Source organism: Pelophylax lessonae, assembly GCF_965119305.1.
Source record: "Pelophylax lessonae genome assembly, chromosome: 6".
Lineage (NCBI taxonomy): Eukaryota > Metazoa > Chordata > Amphibia > Anura > Ranidae > Pelophylax > Pelophylax lessonae.
In genome coordinates this window covers 12,383,340-12,408,978 of record NC_138773.1, presented here as the reverse complement: position 1 = coordinate 12,408,978, position 25,639 = coordinate 12,383,340, and the positions used below count along the sequence as shown (strand labels likewise).

Genomic DNA, 25,639 nt, shown 5'->3' with positions numbered 1-25,639 from the left:
TATTGTTGCTGGGGTGGGGTCTACTGTTTCTGGGGGAATCTATTGTTGCTTGGGGGATCTATTGTTGCTGGCTCCAGGGGATCTATTTAACTGCTTTTCTTGTTATTAGACAAGAACAAATTCCATACAAATTATTTAGCACCATAAACTGATACTTGGGGCAGTACTGAGTGGTAGGTAGGGGGTGAAACCAAGGGACGGTTCTTGGAGAGGGGTGGGGAGCAGAGAGGGGGGGGGGCTTATAAGGGGGGAGTTCCTGCACCTTTTCTCTGAGAAAAAAAGCCCTGAGTAATGGTTGTATTTTGTATTTGTGTTGCAGCGGCGGTGGGATTCCTCACCGTGTCCAGTGTCATCACCATGTCTGCGCCATTCTTCCTGGGAAGAGTGATTGATGTCATCTATTCCAACCCTTCCGAGGAGTTCTCCTCCAGCCTGACCACACTGTGCGCCATACTAAGTGGAGTCTTCCTCTGCGGAGCCGCCGCCAACGCGGCCCGCGTCTACCTCATGCAAACCTCAGGTAGGATCCCCGCCCACAGGGGGGAGAATATACCAGAGATTACTGGTTTTTCTGAATTTTATTCTTCTGAATACAAATGTTTCTGTTCTGCAGAGAGTCCTACAATTCCTGATGGACCAGATTCCTGAATTGTGTGATGCTCTGCAGATCAGGCAGACTCAGGATTGTTACTAAAATTTTTATTTTATGTTATATTGTTATTTAATTTTATTTTGTTTTCATTTTAGATATTTATCTATGCAGATTTTTATTTCTTTATATTATTATTGTTGTTGTTGTTGTTGTTATTATTATTATATTTTTAGTAATATTATATTTTATTATTATTATTTTACTTGTTGTTATATATAGATATTTCAATGCAAGGGGTTTATTTCTTATTTTATTTCTTATTTATATGTTATATATTAATCTTATTTATATATAATTATCATTATTGCTATTATTATTATTGCTATTAATCATGTCAAATATGTATGTATTATTCATATTTATTATATTTATTATTATTATTATTTATATTATTTGTTTATTTCATGTATATATTTATTGTTATAAATATTATTATTATTTGTATTTTTTTGTTTTATTTCATATTTATATATTTAGTGTTATAAATATTATTATTAACACTAAATATATAAATATGAAATAAACAAATAATAATTTTTGTTTAGTTCATATTTCTTTATTTTTATAAATATTGTTTTTATTTGTTTCATATTTTATATATTTAGTGTTATTATTTTTATTATCATCATTATTATTATTAACGTTAAATATATAAATATGAAATAAACAACAAAAATGATACCAATAAAAATATTTATAACAATAAATATATACATATGAAATAAGCTAATAATAATAATAATAATAATAATCATGTTGTTGTTAATAATGTTGTTGGTATTATTATTATTATTATTATAATTATTATTATTATTATTGTTTTTATATAATATTGATGATGATAATAATCATGAATGTATAACTAGAAAATAAAAGTCTCTATATATAATTACTAATAATAAAAATAGCAATAATAATTGTAAGAATATGTAAATTATTTATATATGTATGTATGTGTGTGTGTGTGTATGTGTGTGTGTGTGTGTGTGTGTGTGTGTGTGTGTGTGTGTGTATATATATATATATATATATATATATATATATATATATTTAAATTACATAGATATGGTACTTAAAGAGGTTGTACACCGAGAAAATTTTTTTTTCTCTTCTTTACATCCTGAAAGAGAAACCCATAATGAGCTAGTATGCATTGCATACTAGCTCATTATGAAATACTTACCTTAGAACGAGCCCCCGCCGTGCCGTCCGCTTACCTGTATGACGGGCGACATGTATAGTCGCCCGTCTTCCGGGATCGCGGCATCCGGCCATCTGATTGGCCGGAGCCGCGGTGACGTCACTCACGCGCGCGGGAGCCGACGGTTACGGCACAGGGCTCTGAAGGAACGGCACGATCTGCCGTTCCTTCAGAGCGCATGCGCCAGTGACGTCACTGGCTGCATTAAAGGTAAATATCTCCTAAACGGTACATGTTTAGGAGATATTTACAGTACCTATAGGTAAGCCTTAATATAGGCTTACCTATAGGTACAACTTCCTGAGGAGGGTTTACTTCCTCTTTAAAAATCTCCATAGTTGACCTTTTAAAAAATGTTAGCGGTTACCAGTTTAGAGTTACAGAGGGAGTCTAGTGCTAGAATTATTGCTCTCACTCTAACGTTCACAGTGATACCGATTAGTGTATAAATAAGAAAAAAAAAAATCCTGAGTGTTGGTTTTCAGCTTTTAATAAATGTGTAATCACATTTTGTGGTGTACTAAACCAAGAAACCAATATCGGAATCTTTTTTTTTTCCTCCATTCTCTAGGACAGCGGATAGTCCGCCAACTGCGCTCCTCGCTCTTCTCCTCCGTCCTTCGGCAGGAAGTGGGATTCTTTGACAAGACCCGGACCGGAGAGCTGATCAATCGATTGTCATCAGATAGCGTTCTGATTGGTAGATCGGTCACGGAGAACCTCTCGGATGGACTCAGAGCGGTGGCACAAGCTACGGTTGGAGTTGGGATGATGGTAAATTCTTGTTTTTTGGACCGTTCACGTGTGCATTGGTGTGTCATGAATTGATTTAGATCAGAAATTGTGTAGGAAGAGGGGATCTCTTTATGTGTTCTATAAGTGGGTTCTGTCCTTCTCTATGAGCTGCACCGGCTAGCAGACATACTGAAATGGCAGCATTGTGTGTACTATACAACCTACTGTGATCCAGCACAGGGGCTTATGGATCAACATTCTGCCTTATAGCACTGGGGTCCTTGGTTTAAATCCCAGCCAGAACCATATCTATATGGATTTTGCATGTTCTCCTTGTGCTTGGGTGTATTTCCTCCCATACTCCAAGGACATGCCAGCAGGATAATTGGGTGGCCTTGGTATATGGCATGTATGTGAGATAGGGACGTTGGATTGTAAGCTCCTTGGGGCAGAAACTGATGTGAATGTTCAGTGTGCAAATTGCCAATGCTACTGTATATAAATAAATGATGCAGTATATTACTACAGAAGATGTATTTTTAACTGTTTACCCTAAGAGTATAAATTTTAACTTTACAAGTCCACATGAATAAATTCCCCAGATGATGTCATCAGTCTGCTGCAGGCAGGAGGAAGCATTTCCTCAGTTTCACCCAGTGAGAAGACTGCGACATTGTCAGAAATGTTTAAACAGGACTGCGCAGGCACCAGGTTTATTGCGATCGTGTCCTTTCTGAGTTGTCCTCTCGACCCAGGAAGCAGATGGTGATCCTGGATTATGCCTTAACAGAGATGGTCCTCTCCTTCTGGAGAGAAAAGCATGATTGCTGATTGCTTGCTATTGGTTGTGGATGTTTCAATTAACGTAACAATCCAGCCTGCTCTACAGCACTATGATTTATTTTTTACAGTTCTTTGTGTCTCCACAATTGGCTACATTTGTACTGAGCATCGTTCCTCCCCTGGCGGTTGTCGGAGTCGTCTATGGCAGATATTTACGAAAGGTCTCCAAACTGACCCAAGATTCCCTGGCAGAAGCCACCCAGGTGAGGACATGATGTATGACTGCTCTTTACACCATAATTCTCTCCCAAATTTTTCTGAGTTTAAAGTATTCACATATTCATGTTATCACTCACTGGCGTGTGTTCATGATTTTCTACAAGTTTAGGGGCAGAAACTCTAGGAAATCTGTGTCTGGAGAAATATAAGATTTGGAAGGGTCATTTGTTGCTATGTCCATGTAGGGGCAGATTTACTGTCCCAGAATTTGGTATAATGGTCTTTTACGTTAAGGTATTTCCTCTGTTTTTTGCCGGCAGTTGGCAGAAGAGCGTATCGGTAATGTGAGGACGGTCCGCGCCTTCGGGAAGGAGATACATGAGATGAAGAAGTATGACAGTAAGGTGGATTATGTTCTGGACTTGGCTTATAAAGAGGCCATGGCTCGGTCCGGGTTCTTTGGAATAGTAAGTTACATTTTTCTTATACACCTTATCATTAGAAGTCTATTCTGAATTATATTCTAAGACCGTAAATGAAAAATACAGATGGTGTAATTAGTCAGGCTTGGTTTCACAGAGATGACTTCTTACACTATATGACCAAAAGTCTGACTGTGGACACCTGACCATCACAACTGTATGAACTTGATGGACGTCTTGTCCTGAAACCATGGCACACACCCAGTTGGTCTCCATTGACAAACATTGAGATATTAGACAACGGTGTGCTCTCAACTTTGGTGAAGACCCTTTTCTGCTCCAACATGGTTGTGCCCCCGTGTACGAAGCCAGCTCCATAAAGACAAGGTTTGGCATGAAGGGACTTTCGTGTCCTCTACAGATCCCTGACCTCAACCCTACTGAACACCTTTGGGATGATTTGGGGTATTATTGGAACGCTGATTATGAGCCAGGTCTTCTCATTCATCATCAGTACCTGACCTCACAGATTTTCTTTTGGATGACGAGAGTTCTAGCCTTCCCCTGTGCTTCCAAACTTATGACAAAATGTCTTGTATATGTTCTTTTTCATTTCCAGCATTACTGGGTACAAAACCAGCTCCATAAAGACCTCACAGATGTCCTTTTGGATGACAAGGGTTCTAGCCTTCCCCTGTGCTTCAAAACGTGTGACAAATGTCTTGTATATGTTCTTTTCAGTTCCAGCAGTACTGGGTTCAAAATCAGCTCCATAAAGACATGGTTTGACTGGTTTGGTTTGAAGGAACTTGATTGTTCTGTACAGAGCCCTGACCTCAACCCTACTGAGCACCTTTGGGATGATTTGGAATGCTGATTGTGTGGCAGGTCTTCTCAACTAACATCGGTACCTGACCTCACAAAAAGTCACAAATTCCCACAAACACCCTCCAAAATCTTCCTAGAAGAGTGAAGGTTGTTGTAGCCACAACGGGGGCAACTTTATATTATTGGTTGTGGAATAAGATGTCCAACCAGCTCATATAGGTGTGAAGAGCAGGTGTCTAAAAATGTTTGCCCATTTAGTGTACGTCCTTAGGGATACAATTCCAGTATACATGTCCCCAATGCAGAGATCAGCGTGCGTGCCTCCAATGCAGTGACCAGTATACCTGTCCCCAATGCATAGATCAGCGTGCGTGCCTCCAATGCAGTGACCACATTCCCATGAAGATATGACTGGCAAATCATTGTTTTTCATTTTCACACTTTTGTGTAACAATTTAATTAATTGGAGTGGCAGAACTACAAGGGTCATAAAGGGCGCACTTGCAACTGGGCCCCCGGAATTACGCCGCCATGTGGGGGCCCCAAGAGGGCAGGAAGCAGGCTCACCGCAGAACATGGGAAAGGGCGTGGGTAACACTGCTTGAGGGGGACACTGTTTTCTACACTGATTGGGTCCCCCTATGCTTGCATCTGGATCGCCAGCTGCTTTTGCTTTACACAACCCTCCTATACCAATAAATATTATTCATTTTTAATGGGATCCTGTGCTCTTGTTTTTTTTTTTTTTTTTTTTTTTTTAGCAAAGGGCCCCAGGATCAGTGGGAAGGGCCCTGCACTCAAAAGGAAGGGCCTCAGGACAAATGGAAAGGGGCCGGGGGGGGGGGTCAGGGGGGCCCTTCATGGTTTTTCTCACCTGGGTCCTAAAGGTTCTGTTTAAGCCTCTTGTTAATTGCATAAAAATTTGATGGAGAAATTCACAAAAATACCATTATGTGGAAGAGATGGTGAAGTGTAGAAGGACTGTCCAAGAAAATAGCTAAATAAATAAAAATGTAATGAAAATACAACAAATCAATAAAAATTAAATTTTTTTCACCCGAAGGAAGGATGATGTGAGTCTTGTTCCCCCTTTGCACATAAAGAGTAATCCTTTACCGTCATCTGTCTAACGTTCTGTGAAATATCCACAATCTTCGTGCCAGGCTATTCAGTTTTGAACAGGGATTGTCCTTGTGTTTTCCAGACTGGATTATCGGGGAACCTCATTGTCCTGGCCGTGTTGTACAAAGGTGGTCTTCTAACTGGAGCCGCACAAATGACAGTTGGTGAACTCTCCTCTTTCCTGATGTACGCCTTCTGGGTTGGGATCAGCATTGGAGGTACGTAAAATGTTGGTGGAGTGCAAAATGTCAACTTCACCAAAATGCTAGTACTTTACCTTTGACTAGAGTAGGGAAAGGTTAAAACCCCTATTAGTTCTTTTTTTCTAGTTGTTTTGTATTCCTTTGGGGAGATTTCTCTTCACTTCCTGTCCCTGAGACATGACAAGAAGTAAGTGGCTAGCTCTCCATGATGCAAAGTCCCTCAGTTGTCCTCATTGGATGAGTTTCCCTCTACTTCTGTTCTAGTGAGTGCTGTAAAATGTTGGGTTTCCCATCACTTTTTGTCCAAGTGCTGGTCCTGGTACCCAGGAGAAATAGAGAGGGTAAAAAGAGCGTACCAGGTAGTAACATGTGTATAGACAGGGATACTGATACTTTCCACCACCGGCATCAGTCTCAGGCTGTGTGCATTGGAGTCTTCTGATCTGTTGGACTAGAAACATTGTATCCTTGTGATTAGTCCCCTTGGAGAAGATTTTGTTACATTGTATTTGCCAGTTTACTTTGGCAGCCCATTGTTGCTAGCTGCCAGTAGCTTGGAACTAGAAAGGGTGAACCTTTCCGACAGGAACACAGACAGCAATAAAAACCTGATGGTAGTTTTAACCCTTTCCCTGATCTGGAACTAAATGAAATGCTTTTGCTATAGATATATTTGTCCTCTACATTTACACATCAGCGACCCACAGGACCTACGGAGATCTCATTATTTAAAGGATCCTGGGGGGTCACATTAACTGCAGGACCTATAGGGGTCATATTATCTACAGGACACCTGAAGGTCACATTTATTTTCTCTATGGGACCTATGGAGGTCACATTATCTAAAGAACCCATGGAGGTCACATTATCTAAAGAACCCATAGAGGTCACATTATCTAAAAAAAACACAGAGGTCACATTATCTAAATAACCCACAGAGGTCACATTATCTAAAGAACCCACAGAGGTCACATTATCTAAAGAACCCACAGAGGTCACATTATCTAAAGAACCCACAGAGGTCACATTATCTAAAGAACCCACAGAGGTCACATTATCTAAAGAACCCACAGAGGTCACATTATCTAAAGAACCCACGGAGGTCACATTATCTAAAGAACCCATAGAGGTCACATTATCTAAAGAACCCATAGAGGTCACATTATCTAAAGAACCCATAGAGGTCACATTATCTAAAGAACCCATAGAGGTCACATTATCTAAAGAACCCATAGAGGTTACATTATCTAAAGAACCCACGGAGGTCACATTATCTAAAGAACCCACGGAGGTCACATTATCTAAAGAACCCATAGAGGTTACATTATCTAAAGAACCTATAGAGGTTACATTATGTAAAGAACCCACGGAGGTCACATTATCTAAAGAGCCCATGGAGGTCACATTATCTAAAGAACCCATAGAGGTCACATTATCTAAAGAACCCATAGAGGTCACATTATCTAAAGAACCCATGGAGGTCACATTATCTAAAGAACCCATGGAGGTCACATTATCTAAAGAACCCACGGAGGTCACATTATCTAAAGAACCCACAGAGGTCACATTATCTAAAGAACCCATAGAGGTCACATTATTTAAAGAGCCCATAGAGGTCATATTCTCTAAAAGAGACATAAGGGGTTACATTATCTACAGGAAACCTTATGTACAAGACCCATGGGGGTCACATTATCTACAGGACACCTGGGGTTCACATTATTTACATCACCCAAAGAGGTCGCATTATCTTCAGGATGCATGGAGATCTCATTATTTACAAGACCCATTGGGGTCACATTATCTACAGGACACCTGGGGGGGGAGTCACATTATCTACAGCACCCATGGAGGTCACATTATCTTCAGGGTCCATGAAAGTCTCATTATTTACAAGACCCATGGGGGTCACATTATCCACAGTACCCATGGAGGTCATATTACCTACAAGACACATTGGGAGTCACATCATCTACAGGACCCATGGAGATTACATTATTTGGATCCTGGGAGGTCAAATTATCTACAAGACCTATAGGGGTCATAATATCTAAAGGACCTCAGGGGATCACATGTTTTATGGAGGTCACATTATTTACAGGACCAATGAAGGTCATTATATCTAAAAGAGATACAGGGGGGTCACATTATCTATAGGAACCAAAAGGATCACCTTATCTGCAAGACCCATAGGAGTCATATTATCTACAGAACCCATGAGGATCATATTATCTACAGCAGGGGTCTTCAAACTACGGCCCTCCAGTTGTTCAGGAACCACAATTCCCATCATGCCTAGTCATGTCTGTGAATGTCAGAGTCTTACAATGCCTCATGGGATGTGTAGTTCTACAACAGCTGTAGGGCCGTAGTATGAGGATCACTGATCTACAGGATCCAAGGGGGCCACATAACCTACATAGTTACGTAGTAGGCAAGGTTAAATGTTACATGACCTATGGGATCATATTAGCTACAGGACCCATGGATGTCACAATATCACAGGATCCATGGGGGTCTTTTTTCTGTGGATGTTTTTAAATTTTGCCTGAACAATAGCCAATAATATGATGAAATTATTAATGATTGCTAAACTTTAAGAAATTTTAAGTCATAAACTATAAAAGGTCTAAATAATACCGGTATAAAATGCACACTGATGATTGAATTGTGCACTCTGCTTCCTGACATACGGAGGGTGCAATCTAAATGTCTTTTATGACTGGAAAGTTCCCCATTACTGCTGAAATGTCGTCCCGTTATCTTCCCGGTCTCCATCTGTGAATCATATAAAGAACATTTGGTTATCTTTAATTCAGGAAATGGGGGCCATTTACCAATTTTATACTCCAATCCTCAGGGCTCAGCTCCTTCTACTCTGAACTCATGAAGGGTTTTGGTGCCGGAACCCGTATCTGGCAGCTGCTGGACCGGAAACCGGAGATGGCTTTTAATGGTGAGAGGTTTTTTTTTTTGTATGGTGATTGGAGAATTTTCTCTTCAGAATGTTTTAGGAATCATTGACCTATCCTGGTATTATCTGGCTGTTTGCATCTGTCACAGTGATGGGAGAATTGAATTGTAAGCTACTGTGGTTCAGAGCTATATTATATTTTGTAATATAATAATACTGTGTGACTGTGGGGGGGACATTAGAGTAAAGCTCTTCATTGCAGCTATGGTATATGTCAGAGCTATATACATGTATATTAATAAATGTGTGTGGCTGTGGGGGGAAATTAGAGCGTAAGCTCCTCTGGTTCAGAGATACAGTATATTACCAAAAGTATTGGGACACCTGCCTTTACACACACATGAACTTTATTGGCATCCAATCCCAGTCTTGGTACACAGGGTTCAATATTGAGTTGGCCCACCCTTTGCAGCTATAACAGCTTCAACTCTTCTGGGAAGGCTGTCCACAAGGTTTAGGAGTGTCTATGGGAATGTTTGACCATTCTTCCAGAAGCCCATTTGTGAGGTCAGGCAATGGTGTTGGACAAGAAGACCTGTCTCGCAGTGTCCGCTTTTATTTATCCTAAAGGTGTTCTATCGGGGTCAAGACCAGTCAAGTTCCTCCACCCCAAACTTGCTCATCCATGTTGTTATGGACCTTGCTTTGTGCACTGATGCGCAGTGATGTCGGAAGAGGAAGGGGCCATCCCCAAATTGTTCCCACAACGTTGTAAATTGTTCAAAATGTCTTACTATGGTGATGCCTTAAGAGTTCCCTTTACTGGAACTAAGGGCCCAAGCCCGACCCCCCCAAAAATAACCCAACACCATAACCCCCCCCCCTCCCCCCACCAAAGGATTTGGACCAGTGCACAAAGCAAGGTCCATAAAGACGTGGCTGAACGAGTTTGGGGGATGAGAAACTTGACTGGCCTGCACAGAGTCTTGACCTCAACCCTATAGAACACCTTTGGGATAAATTGGAGCGCAGACTGCAAAACATCAGTGCCTGACCTCACAAATGCACTTTTGAAAGAATGGTCAAACATTCCCTTAGACACTCCTAAACCTTGTGGACAGCCTTCCCAGAAGAGTTGAAGCTGTTATAGCTGCAAAGGGTGGGCCAACTCCATATTGAACTAAGAATGGAATGGCATTATTGTTCTTGTGCGTGTAAAGGCAGGCGTCCCAATACTTTTGGTAATATAGTGTATATTATAGTAAAATAATAATAACGTGTGACTTTGTGGGGGACATTAAAGTTTTATCGGAGCTATGGAATATGGCAGAGTTATATAAATGTATAATACTAATAATGTGTGACTGCAGAGGGACATTAGAGTGTAAGCTCTTCTGATGAGAGATCAATGTGACTGGTTCAATGTCCTTCTAGAGGGGGAGATAATAACACCAGAGAAGTTCAGAGGTGCCCTGGAGTTTCGCAATGTCACCTTCATGTACCCAAGCCGCCCTGAAGCTCCCATCTTCCAGAGTCTCGACCTCTCTATTCCCTCTGGCTCTGTGATGGCCGTGGTTGGTCCAAGCGGTTCTGGCAAATCCACATTGGTTTCTTTGCTGCTGAGACTGTACGATCCTAATTCTGGTAAGTGATCATTATGTGTCCTTTTTTTTTTTTTTTCTTTTTTTTTTAGACTAGGCTAGACCTGTCCAACTAACACTTTAAGGGCCTTCGTGTTATAAAAGCTCACACATTAGGGGTCAGGGGCTTTTCTCTATTAGGGGTCATTCTGCCTCCTACCTTTCTATAGTTCGAGTCTTTGAAGTCCAAACCATTATCTGTCACTTAATAGTCTAATATTAAACAAAGGGATGCCTTATGCTGTCCTTTTCCCCATTATAGGGAATATTTCTAAAACAAAGTTGTAGTTTTTACTTTTTGCTTGCACGGTATGTACTCTAATGTATGGCGCTATTTACACTTGTGTATCAAAGTGCTCAAAGTGCTTCAATAAAATCAATATACATCCTAATAAATTAATTACCTATAAATCACATAGTAAAGTGCTGCATGCTTCAAATTCATACACAGGGCAGCCATTAGAAATTTTGGGGCCCCTAAATAGCTTTAGCTCCATGTTACCCTCCTTTGTGTCCCCACTAACCAGAAAGGTAAGTTTGCAGCGCTTTGTTTATACAAGATCAGACAGCTCCTCCTTTTGACTGTCCCTATATATCCTTTTGTATTGAATGGGACACCTTCGTTGTCAGAAATACTCAATGTTCCATCACATGCATGTAGAGGGGAATATAGTGTGATTAAAAACATACAATTTGCTACTCACCTAAGCAATATTACACGAGCTACATGTGCATGTACTCCAACCAAAAGTTTTGTGTTCCACAGTCCAAAACCAAACAGACAGAAGTGACACCAGCAACCTCCGCCCAACGCGTTTCCTCACTCTGACGCTATCGGGAGCTGTCTGATCTGGTATAAACAAAGCTCTGCAAACTTACCTTTCTGATAAATGAGCACACAAATAAGGGGAACACGGAATGTTGCACTTTGAAGCACAGAACCCATTAATTTTTGAAGCACTGAGCACTTTTTTGAAACCCATAAACTTTATTAAATGTATATGTAGGCATTTGAAGCGCGCAGCACTTTACTATGTGATTTTATAATTCATGATTTTTTTAAGATGTATATTGATTTTTATTGAAGCATTTTGAGCACTTTAATACGCAAGTGTAAATAGCGCCGCACATAACTGGTGATATTGACACTTCGATTAAACCTTTACAAGGCAATCTCAGTCCAGGCAGCAATAAGGAGTATATACACCTTAGTGCTGGGTTCTTTTTGTCTTTATATGTACTCTAATGGACAAGGCTGAGCTGACACGGACAAGGCTGAGCTGACGCGGACCAGGCTGAGCTGACGCAGACCAGGCTGATCTGACGCAGACCAGGCTGAGCTGACGCAGACCAGGCGGAGCTGACGCAGACCAGGCGGAGCTGACGCAGACCAGGCTGAGCTGACGCAGACCAGGCTGAGCTGACGCAGACCAGGCTGAGCTGACGCAGACCAGGCTGAGCTGACGCAGACCAGGCTGAGCTGACGCAGACAAGGCTGAGCTGACACAGAAGCTAGATCAGTAAAGTACAATCACTGGGCAACACTACTGAGCAAACTGTGTCTATATAATAACTATGTAAATGTTTCTATGTATGTACTGTATATATTTCCAAATTATATGTAGATAACACGTGTTTAAACTTTAACACTTTAGGTTTCTAAGATTTTTTTATATATAGACTGTAAAGTAAAGCTGAGCAAAAGGTTCACTTACATGACCCCCCTCAGTTACATTTGTCTTTTAGCTGCCTGTGGGAGTGAAGTGATTGGCATAGTCTTTAGGTGTGTAAGCATGTGCTTACGGGAAGTGTGAATGTAATGCAAAGTTTCTTTTATGTTGGATTACCTGTGAGATTCTATCAGGTGATCTGTGTTATGCAATGTGTAATGAGTCAGCAGTCTGCCCAGAGAGTTAGGAAAAGGTAAAGGTTACCAATTCCCGAGTGTTCATGGTCCTGCCAGAGGTGTAACTAGAACCTTCAGGGCCTCAGTGCAATAAATCATGAAGGACCCTTCACACTGATCCCCGGGCCCTTTACTCCCATCGTGGGACCCTTTTATTATGGTCCTGCAGTGGGCCACCTTCCTGCTGGGGTCCCCCCATGGTGGTGGAACACCAGAGCCCAGTCGCAAGTGCAAATCTGGTAGTTCTGCCACCGGTGTCAGTAGTTTTTTTTTTTTTTTTTACCATTTTGTTAATTTTGTCTCACTTTTGAGATAGAGAAAGGGACTGAGGACTGATTCCTCAGTCTTTCTCTGCAACTTCAGCTGCACAGAATGAATGAACAGGAATATCTCTGTACAGAGCTTCCAGGTCATTCATTAACTAAGCAGCTATGAATGAATTAAAAAAAAAAAAAGTCAGTGATTGGTATTCATTAAAACAATGAAGGGGCCAGTAAATTACACATTTACCAGCTCCTACACTGCTCTAAAATCCTGACAGATCCCCTACAGCAGCCGGCGGGAGGGGAAAACCCATCAGTGCTGCTGGGGGGGCCAGGGAAGGGACAGGGATAGGTAGGTGGTGGAAGCAGCATGTGGAGGAACCAATGCTCTCCATTGCCCCCCTGCAGCCACTGAATGCCTGGAAACTAGCGTGAGAGGTGCTGTATCTGTGATTTCTACTTGGGAGTGCCATTACCCCATCCTTCCCCAAAGGATACCCAGTAGAGGTACTGAAGAGGATTAAGAACTTTATGGACTTTTCCTTACTCTGTGGTATGAGATAGCATCCTGTAAAAAGGAGAACTCCTGTATAGGAGAGGTAGCTAGAGTGAGGAAGAATAGACTGTAAAGAGACTCTGTGTCGTGTTCCAAGTTAAAGTAAGAGTCGGTTTACACTGGGGCGACACGACTCTGTACTACTTCGGTCGCGACTTGTGCATTCCCATGCACCACGACTTCGGAGCGACTTGCAGGGACTTCACATAATGGAAGTCTATGCAAGTCGCTCTGAGGTCGCCCCGAAGTAGTACAGGACCCTTTTTCTAAGTCGGAGTGACTTGTGTCGCTCCTATTAGAACGGGTCCTGTAGCGGTCAATGGACCGCGAGGGACCGCGACTTGTCAGGCTGACAAGTCGCCTGACAAGTCGCGCTAGTGTGGACCGGCTCTAATTCTAAAGTTTACATTTAAAAAAACAAGACAAAAACAAACATGTTATACTTACCTGCTCTATGTAATAGTTTTACACAGAGCAGCCCCGATTCTCCTCTTCTCGGGTCTCCAACCGGAACTTCCGGCTCCTCCCCCTTTGCCAGGTGCCCTATAGGAAGCTGCTTCCCAAGGTGGCACTAGTGCGTGCTCGATCCAGAGCTGGGCTGTTTGTGTCTATTCAGACACACAGCACGGCGTGAAAACCGCCTCCCCCCCCTCACCGCCCGACAGCCCGCCCACCAACCTACCCACCCGCCACTCTTTGTTGCAGGTTTTGACTGACAGCAGCAGGAGCCAATGACTCCCTCTGCTCTCAGCCAGGCCTGTCAGAGCCTGGAGAGGAGCTGCTGCAGACATGCACAGCGCTTGACCGAGATCGCGTTCAGGTGAGTATTTAGAGGGGCCTGGGGGGAAGCCTCTATTAAAGTTTTTTTAACTTACTGAGAATGCATTAAGGTAAAAAAACATTTTACCTTTAGAACTACTTTAACTCAATGGTGCCTGGTCTGAAGTTCTATATAATGGCATATCCAAAGAACCAGGGCAGGTACAACTGAAAGTGGATGAAGAGAAGGCCATACAAGGGTTCAGTGTGCAAAGGAGTTGGCGGAAGACTAAGCTAACATGCCATTGCCATGAGCAACCATCTAGTGGTGGAGAGTGCTATCACAGCCAGCCAGTGGGAATTCATACTTGGCCTGGCCTGGGTGACTGTAACCCTGGTAGTGAGGGGGTTGGTAAGCTGACTCTCTCCCTTGTGGTCGATACCCCACACTCGGGACTGATATAACAACACGGGGAACCTATGCACTGGGCCTGGAGGTACGGGAAGAAGGGAGAGTAAGAATGGATCCACTAATGTTTAAAGTCTGTTGCACAAACAGAGGGATGTGCTATGTGAATGGCTGTATCCCCACATGGTCACTGGGAGTGAGGTGCCGATCAAGGTTGAGCTGGTGTAGCTAGACACAGGCTTTGTGATGTCCTGTCAAAATGCTAAATTGAGAAAGATAAGATGTAAAGTGTCTTAGGTAGAGCACTTCATAGTAAAGGACTTAATATGGAACTGTGCAATACGAAAGTGCTCACTTCTAAGTAGGGTGCTACCTTCATGCTGATGCTCAGGGTTAGGGGGACAGTCTTGAATCAGGGTGACTTGGAACCTAAACTAGGGTCTCTTCATTGCCACTGTCATTCGTAGTGTAAAAGGGGTGGTAAAAGTGTACATATTAACAGGGTGGAGATACAAAATTTCTGAACCTGTTACTTTGCCTCATAAAGAACAGGCTCACTTTAACCCCTTGATGCCCTGGTGGTCCTTTAACTGGGTCCTTACATCCAGGGGGATGGGAAGAACTGCATGATTACTTGGCCACTGTGATTGGCTGTCACTTGGCTCACAACCACTGGTCAATAATTCAGTTTTAGAGACTTCATACAAGTCTAGGCTTAGGTGGTGACCTTTAGATTGGGTCAACTTCTTCCTTGAACCCTATGTGTGTCTACATCATACAAGTTTATCTTTTGGCTTTTTTTTCTAGGATCGATCCACATTGACGGTAATGATGTGCGCCACTTGAATCCACTCTGGTTACGCTCCAAGATTGGGACAGTCAGCCAGGTGAGACCTTTCATTTCTATGAGGTGTGTTTAAAAGGTTTAGTGAATGGTCCGATATTTCAATGGCAACATGGACCAAATGCGCGCATGCACATGGCTATGCAGAGACACAGCGAGAAGAGGCTGCCCACCCCTTGTCCCAGCTCTGCTGATCAGGTTAGGTCATGATTGAGAATATCCAAGATAATTTACAATAAAGTGACTGTAGCAAAAATAAATCAGGTTACATAGGGCAGCAATCTCATTACAAGAAAACAGGATTCCTAAATTAAGCCCATCAGGATCCTTTTTTCTGATCAATGTTTGGACAACAATAACACTCACCTATTTCCTATATTCTTGTTGCAGGAACCGGTTCTCTTTTCTTGCTCCATCTCTGAGAACATTGCTTATGGGGCCGAAGACCCGTCCTCCGTCACCCAGGAGGAGATCCGGCGGGTCGCTGATATCGCCAATGCTTTAAACTTTGTGAAAAACTTCCCGAAAGGCTTTGATACGGTGGTTGGAGAGAAAGGCGTCTTGCTGTCAGGTAGATTTGTGTCCTCTTCTGTAAAGAGGCCCTGTCAAAAAGAAAACCACAAGCAATGGTCCTACAAACACCTTCTTCCATATTTCCTTGTCAGCTTTTAGTCTTGTAGTTTATATATTGAATACCAAGATAAGATAAGATGACTCAGTAGCCTGGAAAAAGCCTAAACATAGCTAAAAACAATGGTTCTCACTTCTCAGCCACCAGGCTGTGGCCCTCCGCTAAGCCATGGCCTCCCTTCTCCCAGGCCTCCAGCCGACTGCAGATTTCTTAACCTTCCCACAGTGCCTCCCAACTACCACAGTGCCTCCCAACCTCCCATAGAGCTCCTCTAAGAGCCCTCAGCCTCCACAGTGCCCTCAAAGCCTGCTGCAGAGCCTCCGGTCCACCATAGTGCCCCCAACTACCATAGAGGCTCCCAACCTCCCATAGAGCTCCTCTAAGAGCCTCCACAGTGCCCTCCAAGCCTGCTGCAGAGCCTCCGGTCCACCATAGTGCCCCCAACTACCATAGAGGCTCCCAACCTCCCATAGAGCTCCTCTAAGAGCCTCCACAGTGCCCTCCAAGCCTGCTGCAGAGCCTCCGGTCCACCATAGTGCCCCCAACCTCCATTAATGTCCCACAGTGCCCCCCAAATTCCTCCTTGAATCCTCATCTCCTACAGGGCCACCAAGGCTGTGGAAAAGTCTCCTAAGTCACCCCACAACTTCTACAAAGCCCCCCCCCCCCCCCCATTCTCCTACAGTGGCATTCAGCCGTATTTAGAGCCTTCCAGCATTTCTATACATCATTTTCATTCCCATTCTTTTATAGTGTGAGTGTAAACTGTTTTTTACAGTTGGGGCATGGAGTCAGTGGTGCATTTTGGTTTTGTGCTGCCCTAGGCAAGACTAAAATTGGGCGCCCTCCCCATGTCAAATTTTCCATACTCCTTTTTTAACGGATGTGTCTTCCTCCAAAATTGAAGGACTACAAGTCCCAGCGTGAACTCCTGAGAGGGGGGGTGAGAGGGGGTGGGAGAGAGAGGATGGGTGAGGGAGAGAGAGAGGGGGGTGGGTGAGGGAGGGAGAGAAAGGGGGAGGAAAGAGAGAGAGAGTGGGGAATCGAAGAGGGAGAGAGAGGGGGAATCGAAGAGAGAGAGTGGAGGGATGAGAGAGTGGAGGGATGAGAGAGTGGGGGGATGAGAGAGTGGGGGGATGAGAGAGTGGGGGGGATGAGAGAGTGGGGGGGATGAGAGAGAGAGGGGGGTGAGCGAGAGAGAGAGAGGGGGAGAATGAGAGAGAGAGTGGGGATGAGAGAGAGAGTGAGAGGGGGGGTGAGAGAGGGGGGAGAGTGGGGGAGGAGAGTGGGGGGATGAGAGAGAGAAAGGGGGGATGTGTGAGAGAGGGGGGTGAGCGAGAGAGAGAGCGAGAGAGAGTGGGGATGAGAGAGAGAGTGAGAGGGGGGATGAGAGAGGGAGATGAGAGCGAGAGAGAGAGAGGGGGATGATAGAGAGAGGGGGTGAGAAAGAGAGAGGGAGGTGAGAGGGAGGGAGAGAGAGAGGAGGGGTGAGAGAGTGAGAAAGGGGGGTGAGTGAGAGAGAGAGGGGGATGAGAGAGGTGGTTCTAGCAACCAGTGGCCAATAGAGTCTCAGGTGGTGGGGTGGCTTTTTTGCTGCCCCCCTGCAAAGTGCTGCCCTAGGCCTGGGCCTTGTTGGCCTAGGCCAAAATACAGCACTGCATGGAGTGTTTTACCAGGACCTGGTCCCGAATAGGTTGAGAACCACTGGCCTAAAATATATCTGTAACCAACATGTTTTTTTATATTTTGGATGGAGCAGGGAAGAGTAGATCCCATGTCTTGTGTATAGTTGTCCCTAGAATGGGAGATGAGGGGAAATATTGAAATGGGGCACCTGTTCCAATGACAACTAAGAGTGGAATTTCCCTCACATTTAGAAAGATTTCTTTTCACTTCCTGTTGTAAAGCAAGAAGCAAAGTCACCCAAAAAAAAAACACTAAACAGGAGTTTTAAAATTACTTATACCCAAAAGTAAATAAAAAATAGCAATAAACCTACTTTAATTTCCATGCACACATAGAGATATTATGATTTCCTGAACTGTTCTCCTAAATTTCTGTATTTTATTCAATTTGTAGGTGGTCAGAAACAACGAATAGCCATCGCCCGAGCACTTCTTAAGGTAAACTAAAATGTGCTACAGATACATGTGATCACTAGGAGGCGCTGCTCTTCAGCAGTTTATACTGTGTAGATCCTAGATAGGTATGGGGATGGCCCAGTTCAAGTTGGTTCCATACAAGGTTATATTCTGTTCTTCCTGTGCTGTAGATTAGAGGAAAGGGTTAAAGTAGGATTCCTCTGCCACTGTCACCATTGGATGACTATTATAGTGGGTACCCATATCTGTTCACCTATGGACACCTTAAGAGGATATACCTCAAGCCAAACTCCAGGTATTGTTTTATTGCATAGAAACATCAGTGTAGCTTGGACCAGTGTACAGTGTATATACAGTATCTCACAAAAATAAGTACACCCCTCACATTTTTGTAAATATTTTATTCTATCTTTTCATGTGACAACACTGAAGAAATGAGACTTTGCTACAATGTAAAGTAGTGAGTGTACAGCTTGTATAACAGTGTAAATTTACTGTCCCCTCAAAATAACTCAATACACAGCCATTAATTTCTAAACCGCTGGCAAAAAAAGTGAGTACACCCCTAAGTGACAATGTCCAAATTGGCCCCAAAGTGTCAATATTTTGCATACCCTCTTGGGCATGGAGTTCATCAGACCTTCACAGGTTGCCACTGGAGTCCTCTTCCACTCCTCCATGAGGACATCACAGAGTTGGTGGATGTTAGAGACCTTGCACTCCTCCCCCTTCTGTTTGAGGATGCCCCACAAATGCTCAATAGGGTTTTGGTGTGAAGACATGCTTGGCCAGTCCATCACCTTTACCCTCAGCTTCTTTAGCAAGGCAGTGGTCATCTTGGAGGTGTGTTTGGGGTATTTATCATGTTGGAATACTGCTCTGCCCCCCAGTCTCTGAAGGGAGGGGATCATGCTCTGCTTCAGTATGTCACAGTACATGTTGGCATTCATGGTTCCCTGAACTATAGCTCCCCAGCGCCAGAGATTTTTTGTTTGGTTTCTTTTTTTTTTTCAATATTAAGAAACCCCCCCCCCCTTTTTTTTTTTTTGGTGGTTTGCATTTAATCCCCCCTACAAATTCTTAAAACATTATTCCAGACCTGAAGAGCCTAGTATGCTTTAGAGAAGGAGGCCCATGTGTTTTCTTTCGTGGGGGTCATTTAAAGTGTGACAGCGCTGAAAGCTGAAAATTGGCCTGGGAAGGAAGGGGGTGAAAGTGCCCGGTATTAAAGTAGTTAAAGTGTTTGTTATCCCAGCATTTCATATTCCTGATATGTGGCTGTTGTACCATGTACTTGTATGAGAAAGTCTCCTGTTCTCTTTTTAAAAACGACATTTTTTTTACAAAATTTGAGCTGATTTCATTTATAGCACAAAAAATAAAAAACCCAGTGATGAATAAACACCACCAAAAGAAAGCTCTATTTGCGTGAAAAAAATGACAACAATTTCATATGGGTATAGTGTTGTATGACTGAGTAATTGTCATTCAAAATGTGAGAGAGCTAAAAGTTGACCTGGTTAGGAAGGGGGTATAAGTGTCCAGTGGGTAAGTGGTTAAACTAAATGAGGAGTTTTTCATGGTGATCGTTTACAATCACTTTTAAAGTATTACTAAACGTATATAATTACATAGTTAGTCAGGTTGAAAAAAGACACAAGTCCATCTGGCTCAACCAATAAAAAACAAAAAACTTGCTGCTCCCTGCCAAACAAAATTTAGTAAAAACATTTTTTTTTTTTTGCCTTGTTACATTTCCCCAGGCCAGTGCCCAGAACCTCTTTCTTCCTTCCCTATTCCATTTGTTTGGCAATCCCTTACATAGTTTGTGAGGTCGAAAAAAGACATCAGTCCATCCAGTTCAACCCGTGTGTGTGTGTTTGCTGTTATCGTACATTGTATACCCCTGTATGTTGTACATTGTATACCCCTGTATGTTGTACATTGTATACCGCTGTATGTTGTACATTGTATACCCCTGTATGTTGTACATTGTATACCCCCTGTGTGTTGTACATTGTATACCCCTGTATGTTGTACATTGTATACCCCTGTATGTTGTACATTGTATACCCCTGTATGTTATACATTGTATACCCCCTGTATGTTGTATATTGTATACCCCTGTATGTTGTACATTGTATACCCCTGTATGTGGTACATTGTATACCCCTGTATGTGGTACATTGTATACCCCTGTATGTTGTACATTGTATACCCCTGTATGTTGTACATTGTATACCGCTGTATGTTGTACATTGTATACCCCTGTATGTGGTACATTGTATACCCCTGTATGTTGTACATTGTATACCCCTGTATGTTGTATACCCCTGTATGTTGTTTAAAATTCAGCTCTAATTGACTTCAATGTGGGTCAGATTTGACACCTGAACCAAAGCCCAATTGTGTTCAGCTCATCGCTAGTTGTCAGGATAATGTTATTATTTCACTTTGCTGTATACTATGACTCCATATTTTTCTTTTCTGCAGGATCCCAGAATTCTCCTCTTGGATGAAGCAACAAGGTAATAATCTTATCTTAGGTTTGTGACTCAACCAATCAGACACTGTCTAAAAGTAAAATAAAAAAATAAAATAAAAGAAAGGATTTAGAATTACAATAGCCTGAGATTCGGCTGACCTATATCCAGAGTCCACACATCACAACCCCTTTAAATCCAGGAGAAATCTTTCTCCCTCAAAGTGCTGCAAATAGAAACTTTCTGTGGTGCCAAGCAAGATAACGCATTAGTTCCCATTTTGTAGTATTGGTAAAAGGAACGTTACTGCAAGACATAGTGACATGCACATCAATGTGCCATTCATTTTTACTGCCACCCCAATGCACTATTAAAGTAGTGGGCAGTGTTATACATGCTATACGTTGTGGGCAGTGTTATACATGCTATACGTTGTGGGCAGTGTAATACATGCTATACGTTGTGGGCAGTGTAATACATGCTATAGGTTGTGGGCAGTGTAATACATGCTATACGTTGTGGGCAGTGTTATACATGCTATACATAGTGGGCAGTGTTATACATGCTATACGTAGTGGGCAGTGTTATACATGCTATACGTCGTGGGCAGTGTTATACATGCTATACGTCGTGGGCAGTGTTATACATGCTATACGTAGTGGGCAGTGTTATACATGCTATACGTTGTTGGCAGTGTAATACATGCTATACGTTGTGGGCAGTGTAATACATGCTATACGTTGTGGGCAGTGTAATACATGCTATACGTAGTGGGCAGTGTTATACATGCTATACGTTGTTGGCAGTGTAATACATGCTATACGTTGTGGGCAGTGTAATACATGCTATACGTTGTGGGCAGTGTTATACATGCTATACGTTGTGGGCAGTGTTATACATGCTATACGTCGTGGGCAGTGTTATACATGCTATACGTCGTGGGCAGTGTTATACATGCTATACGTCGTGGGCAGTGTTATACATGCTATACGTCGTGGGCAGTGTTATACATGCTATATGTCGTGGGCAGTGTTATACATGCTATACGTAGTGGGCAGTGTTATACATGTTATACATGCTCTTCTTGTAGAATGCTAAGGTGGTCCAATTACCAATGGCAAAGTATCCAACCTTACTGGGCTCACCGTGTCCCCATTATCACTCAAAGGTCCCTCGTTGTCACCACCTCAGCAGTGAGTTCTCCCAAACCTCAGGATCTGCTTCTCTCAAATGACAAGACACAAAAAAATTCCAAGCTCTCCTTACCGACCAGTCTGCCACCAACCAAATAGACCTGTCCAACAGAATGCGTTAAAAACAGCGGTTTAGTTGCACACATTTGCAAATACATGAGTAGGCGACACATGTGGCTTACGTATGTGTTTGCAAATGTGTGCAACTAAACCGCTGTTTTTAACGCATTCTGTTGGACAGGTCTATTTGGTTGGTCGCAGACTGGTCGGTAAGGAGAGCTTGGAATTTTTTTTTGTCTTGTCATATGCGTTGCCTTTCCAATGCTCCTTGCTGCAGAGACCAGTTACAGGTGAGGGCGGTAACCACTTGTTAGTCCCCAACCAGACCACATTCCTTAATAGGAAGCCACACACCGCTGTTCTGTTAATCAGAAAAACAACTTTATCATTCTTCAGAAAAACAACTTTATCATTCTAGCAAAGTTCAGAACAATCCACCTAGCTAGCTCTTCTCTCTGACAAGGCGTAATGGTAGATGTACCGGTGGGGGCTGAAAAGAGTCAGAAAAGGAGCAAGGTGAAGTGTCCTCAACAGTGCTGGAATGATAAAGTTGTTTCTCTGTCTACTGCAAAATGCTTATTTCCCCATCCCCTCATATTCACTCTTAGTGCAGCTCTCCCCCCTTAGTGCAGCCCTCCCCCCTTCATCACAGCTCTCCTCTTAACACAGCTCTCACTCCTCAGTACAGTTCTCCTCCAAGCACAGCTCCCCCCCCCCTCAGTGCAGCTCTCCCCCCCTCTTTGCGCAGCTCTCCCCCCTCAGCACAGCTCTCTCCTTTGTTCTGCCCCTTAGTACAGCTATTCACCCTTAGTGCAGCTCTCCCCCTTAGTGCAGCTCCACCCCCCCTTCATCACAGCTTTCCTCTTAAAACAAGACCGCTCTCCTCTTAACACAGCTCTCACTCCTCAGTACAGTTCTCCTCCAAGCACAGCTCCCCCCCCTCTTCGCTCTCTCCCCCCTCAGTGCAGCTTTCTCCTTAGTACAGCTCACCCCATTAATGCAGCTCTCCCCCCTTAGTGCAGCCCTCCCCCCTTCATCACAGCTCTCCTCTTAAAACACATGACAGCTCTCCTCTTAACACAGCTCTCCCTCCTCAGTACAGTTCTCCTCCAAGCACAGCTCCTCCCCCCCCCCCTCCGTACAGCTCTCCCCCCTCAGCACAGCTCTCTCCTTTGTTCTGCCCCTTAGTACAGCTATTCACCCTTAGTGTAGCTCTCCCCCCTTAGTGCAGCTACACCCCCCACCCCCCCCTTCATCACAGCTTTCCTCTTTAAACATGACAACTCTCCTCTTAACACAGCTCTCACTCCTCAGTGCAGTTCTCCTCCAAGCACAGCTCTCCCACCCTCAGCGCAGCTCTCCCCCCTAAGTACAGTTCTCCCTCAGCACAGATCTCCACCCTCAGAGCAACTCTCCCCCCTCAGTACAAATCTCCCTCAGTGCAGCTCTTTTCCTCTCAGCGCAGCTCTTCCCCTTCAACGCAGCTCTCCCCCCCCTTCAGCGCAGCGCTCCCCCCTTCAGCGCAGCTCTTCCCCTTCAACGCAGCTCTCCCCCCCTTCAGCGCAGCGCTCCCCCCCTTCAGCGCAGCTCTCCCCCCCTTCAGCGCAGCTCTTCTCCCTCAGAAACAAGCTTACCAGGCCAGGACAGTTCATAGTAGGGAAGACTTTCTATGGCTGGGTCAGGTGACTGGAGCCTGGGAGGAGCAGTCACACGCAACTGACAGGCTGCTGGAGGGGCTCATGGTTCGACATGGCTGTCAGCACTGCAGTCACTCGGAGGGGAGGGGGATTGGACCCCCCAATTTCCCTCTTATCTATGCCCCTGTATATGTGTACCTGGTTAGGCTAATAATCTCACAGGGGGAAGGGGGGTTCATGCCTCAAAATCTATTATAGTATTAAAAATAGGTTTTTCCTTGAATCTCAGACTAGAGAGTCACCCATGGGGACTGTTAGCCAGTTAGAGGGAAGACATGCACACAGTTTGTGAGAGCACAAGGCACTTACATTTTTTATCTACCATTGTGACAACCAGGGCTTTTTTTTGGAGGGAACGTGGGGGAACGCAGTTCCGGCACCTTCAGTACTGAATGGTACTGTATTTAATGGCAAGGGGTGCTTGGGTGTGCTGGAGGGTCTATTAATAATGGCTGCTGGGGGAACCTATTGTTGCTGAAGGGGATCTATTTTTGCATGGTTGTTTATTGTTTCTGAGGAGGTCAATTGTTGCTGGTTTGCTGGAGGGGGGCTTATGATGCTGAGGAGTCAATTGCTGCTGGATAGGACTTGCTGTTGAGGAAGGGGGTCTGTTGATGCTGGCTGCTGGGCGAACTGTAGTTGCTGGGGAGGGTCTATTGCTGGTGGATGCAGGGGATCTATTTTACTGCTTTTCTTGCTATCATTACCAAATTCCATACAAATTACTTAGCACCACAAAATGATACCTGGCTCTGTATTCTGTAAAGGGGGCGGCACTAAGAGTCGGGGGGGGGGGTTTGAATCAAGAAACGGTGCTCAGGGGTGGGTAGGGGCAGAGACAAGAATTGTCCCAGAAAGGGGGAGTTCATGCACCTATTCTCTGAGAAAAAAAGCCCTGGTGGCAACAAGAAATAAAGTAACGTCACTGATCCTGAAGGTAAAACAATCCCACTCCCAATTTTTAGCCAAACCCGAGTTCTTCCCAAGAAAGTTACTCCACCCAAAAGAGACGTCTCAGTTACAAGTGGAGTTTGATGGCTTTTTTTTTCCATCCACTGCCAATGCCTTCATTGTTGGAGAACGGTGAGATCATCCTGTCGGATTTTCACACATTAGGTTTTGGTTCCTAAAGTGGAGGATTAAACCCTCTAAAATGTTTGGTTGTTCATTTTTACATATTTTCCTTTTCTTTTTTTTTCAGTGCATTGGATGCAGAAAACGAATTCCTGGTTCAGGAAGCTCTGGACCGGCTGATGGAAGGACGGACGGTCCTCATCATCGCCCACCGCCTCTCCACCATCCAGAACGCGGACGCGGTGGCGGTGATTGACCAGGGCCGGGTGGTGGAGTGCGGCAAACACGAGCAGCTGCTGAAGAACAAAGACGGACTGTTCAGTAAACTCATGGACAAGCAGGCCAGCCTCCTGCGCAGCAGAGACGCCATTCTCACCGCACAGTGACAACTTCCTCTTCTGGGATGCCAATTTTTTTTTTTTTTTTTTACTTTTTAAATTTGACTTTTTTTTATGTTTCTGTGAAAACAATAGGGGTATTTTTGACTACATGCTATTTTTAAAATTATTTTTTTTTTTTTTTAAACCAAAAATTTTTTAAGCGCCGGTCATGTTTACATTGCAATGGTCCTCCTGATTTGTAATGATCTGATTTCCACACTGAAAACATATATATTTATATGAATTATCAAATAGTGATAAAATGATTGAGATTTAATATAAAATAAAAAAAATATATAAAGATATTGTGAGGAATAAAAAAATTACATTTTTATGTGAAAAATTTCTGTCTGTCGGTCATTTCCGTTGGGTGGCTGCTAGATGCGAAGCCTGCTGGGAGTAATACTAGTTGGGTGGCTGCTAGATGCAAAGCCTGCTGGGAGTAATACTAGTTGGGTGGCTGCTAGATGCAAAGCCTGCTGGGAGTAATACTAGTTGGGTGTCTGCTAGATGCAAAGCCTGCTGGGAGTAATACTAGTTGGGTGGCTGCTAGATGCAAAGCC

The 25,639-nt window shown here is 43.5% G+C and overlaps 1 protein-coding gene across 1 annotated transcript in view; it reads left to right on the top strand.

Moving 5' to 3' along the window:
• Positions 1-25,207, top strand: part of ABCB10 (ATP binding cassette subfamily B member 10) — a 37,884-nt gene extending 12,677 nt beyond the window's left edge. The window contains exons 2-13 of the mRNA XM_082260678.1: positions 320-520; positions 2,425-2,627; positions 3,500-3,634; positions 3,911-4,057; positions 6,045-6,180; positions 9,026-9,121; positions 10,514-10,723; positions 15,420-15,499; positions 15,847-16,027; positions 18,167-18,210; positions 20,683-20,717; positions 24,824-25,207. Of these exons, the coding sequence (XP_082116804.1) occupies positions 320-520; positions 2,425-2,627; positions 3,500-3,634; positions 3,911-4,057; positions 6,045-6,180; positions 9,026-9,121; positions 10,514-10,723; positions 15,420-15,499; positions 15,847-16,027; positions 18,167-18,210; positions 20,683-20,717; positions 24,824-25,082 (1,727 nt within the window). The 3' untranslated portion in view covers positions 25,083-25,207. The remainder of the gene's footprint in view (positions 1-319; positions 521-2,424; positions 2,628-3,499; positions 3,635-3,910; positions 4,058-6,044; positions 6,181-9,025; positions 9,122-10,513; positions 10,724-15,419; positions 15,500-15,846; positions 16,028-18,166; positions 18,211-20,682; positions 20,718-24,823) is intronic.
• Positions 25,208-25,639: the final 432 nt, after the last annotated feature.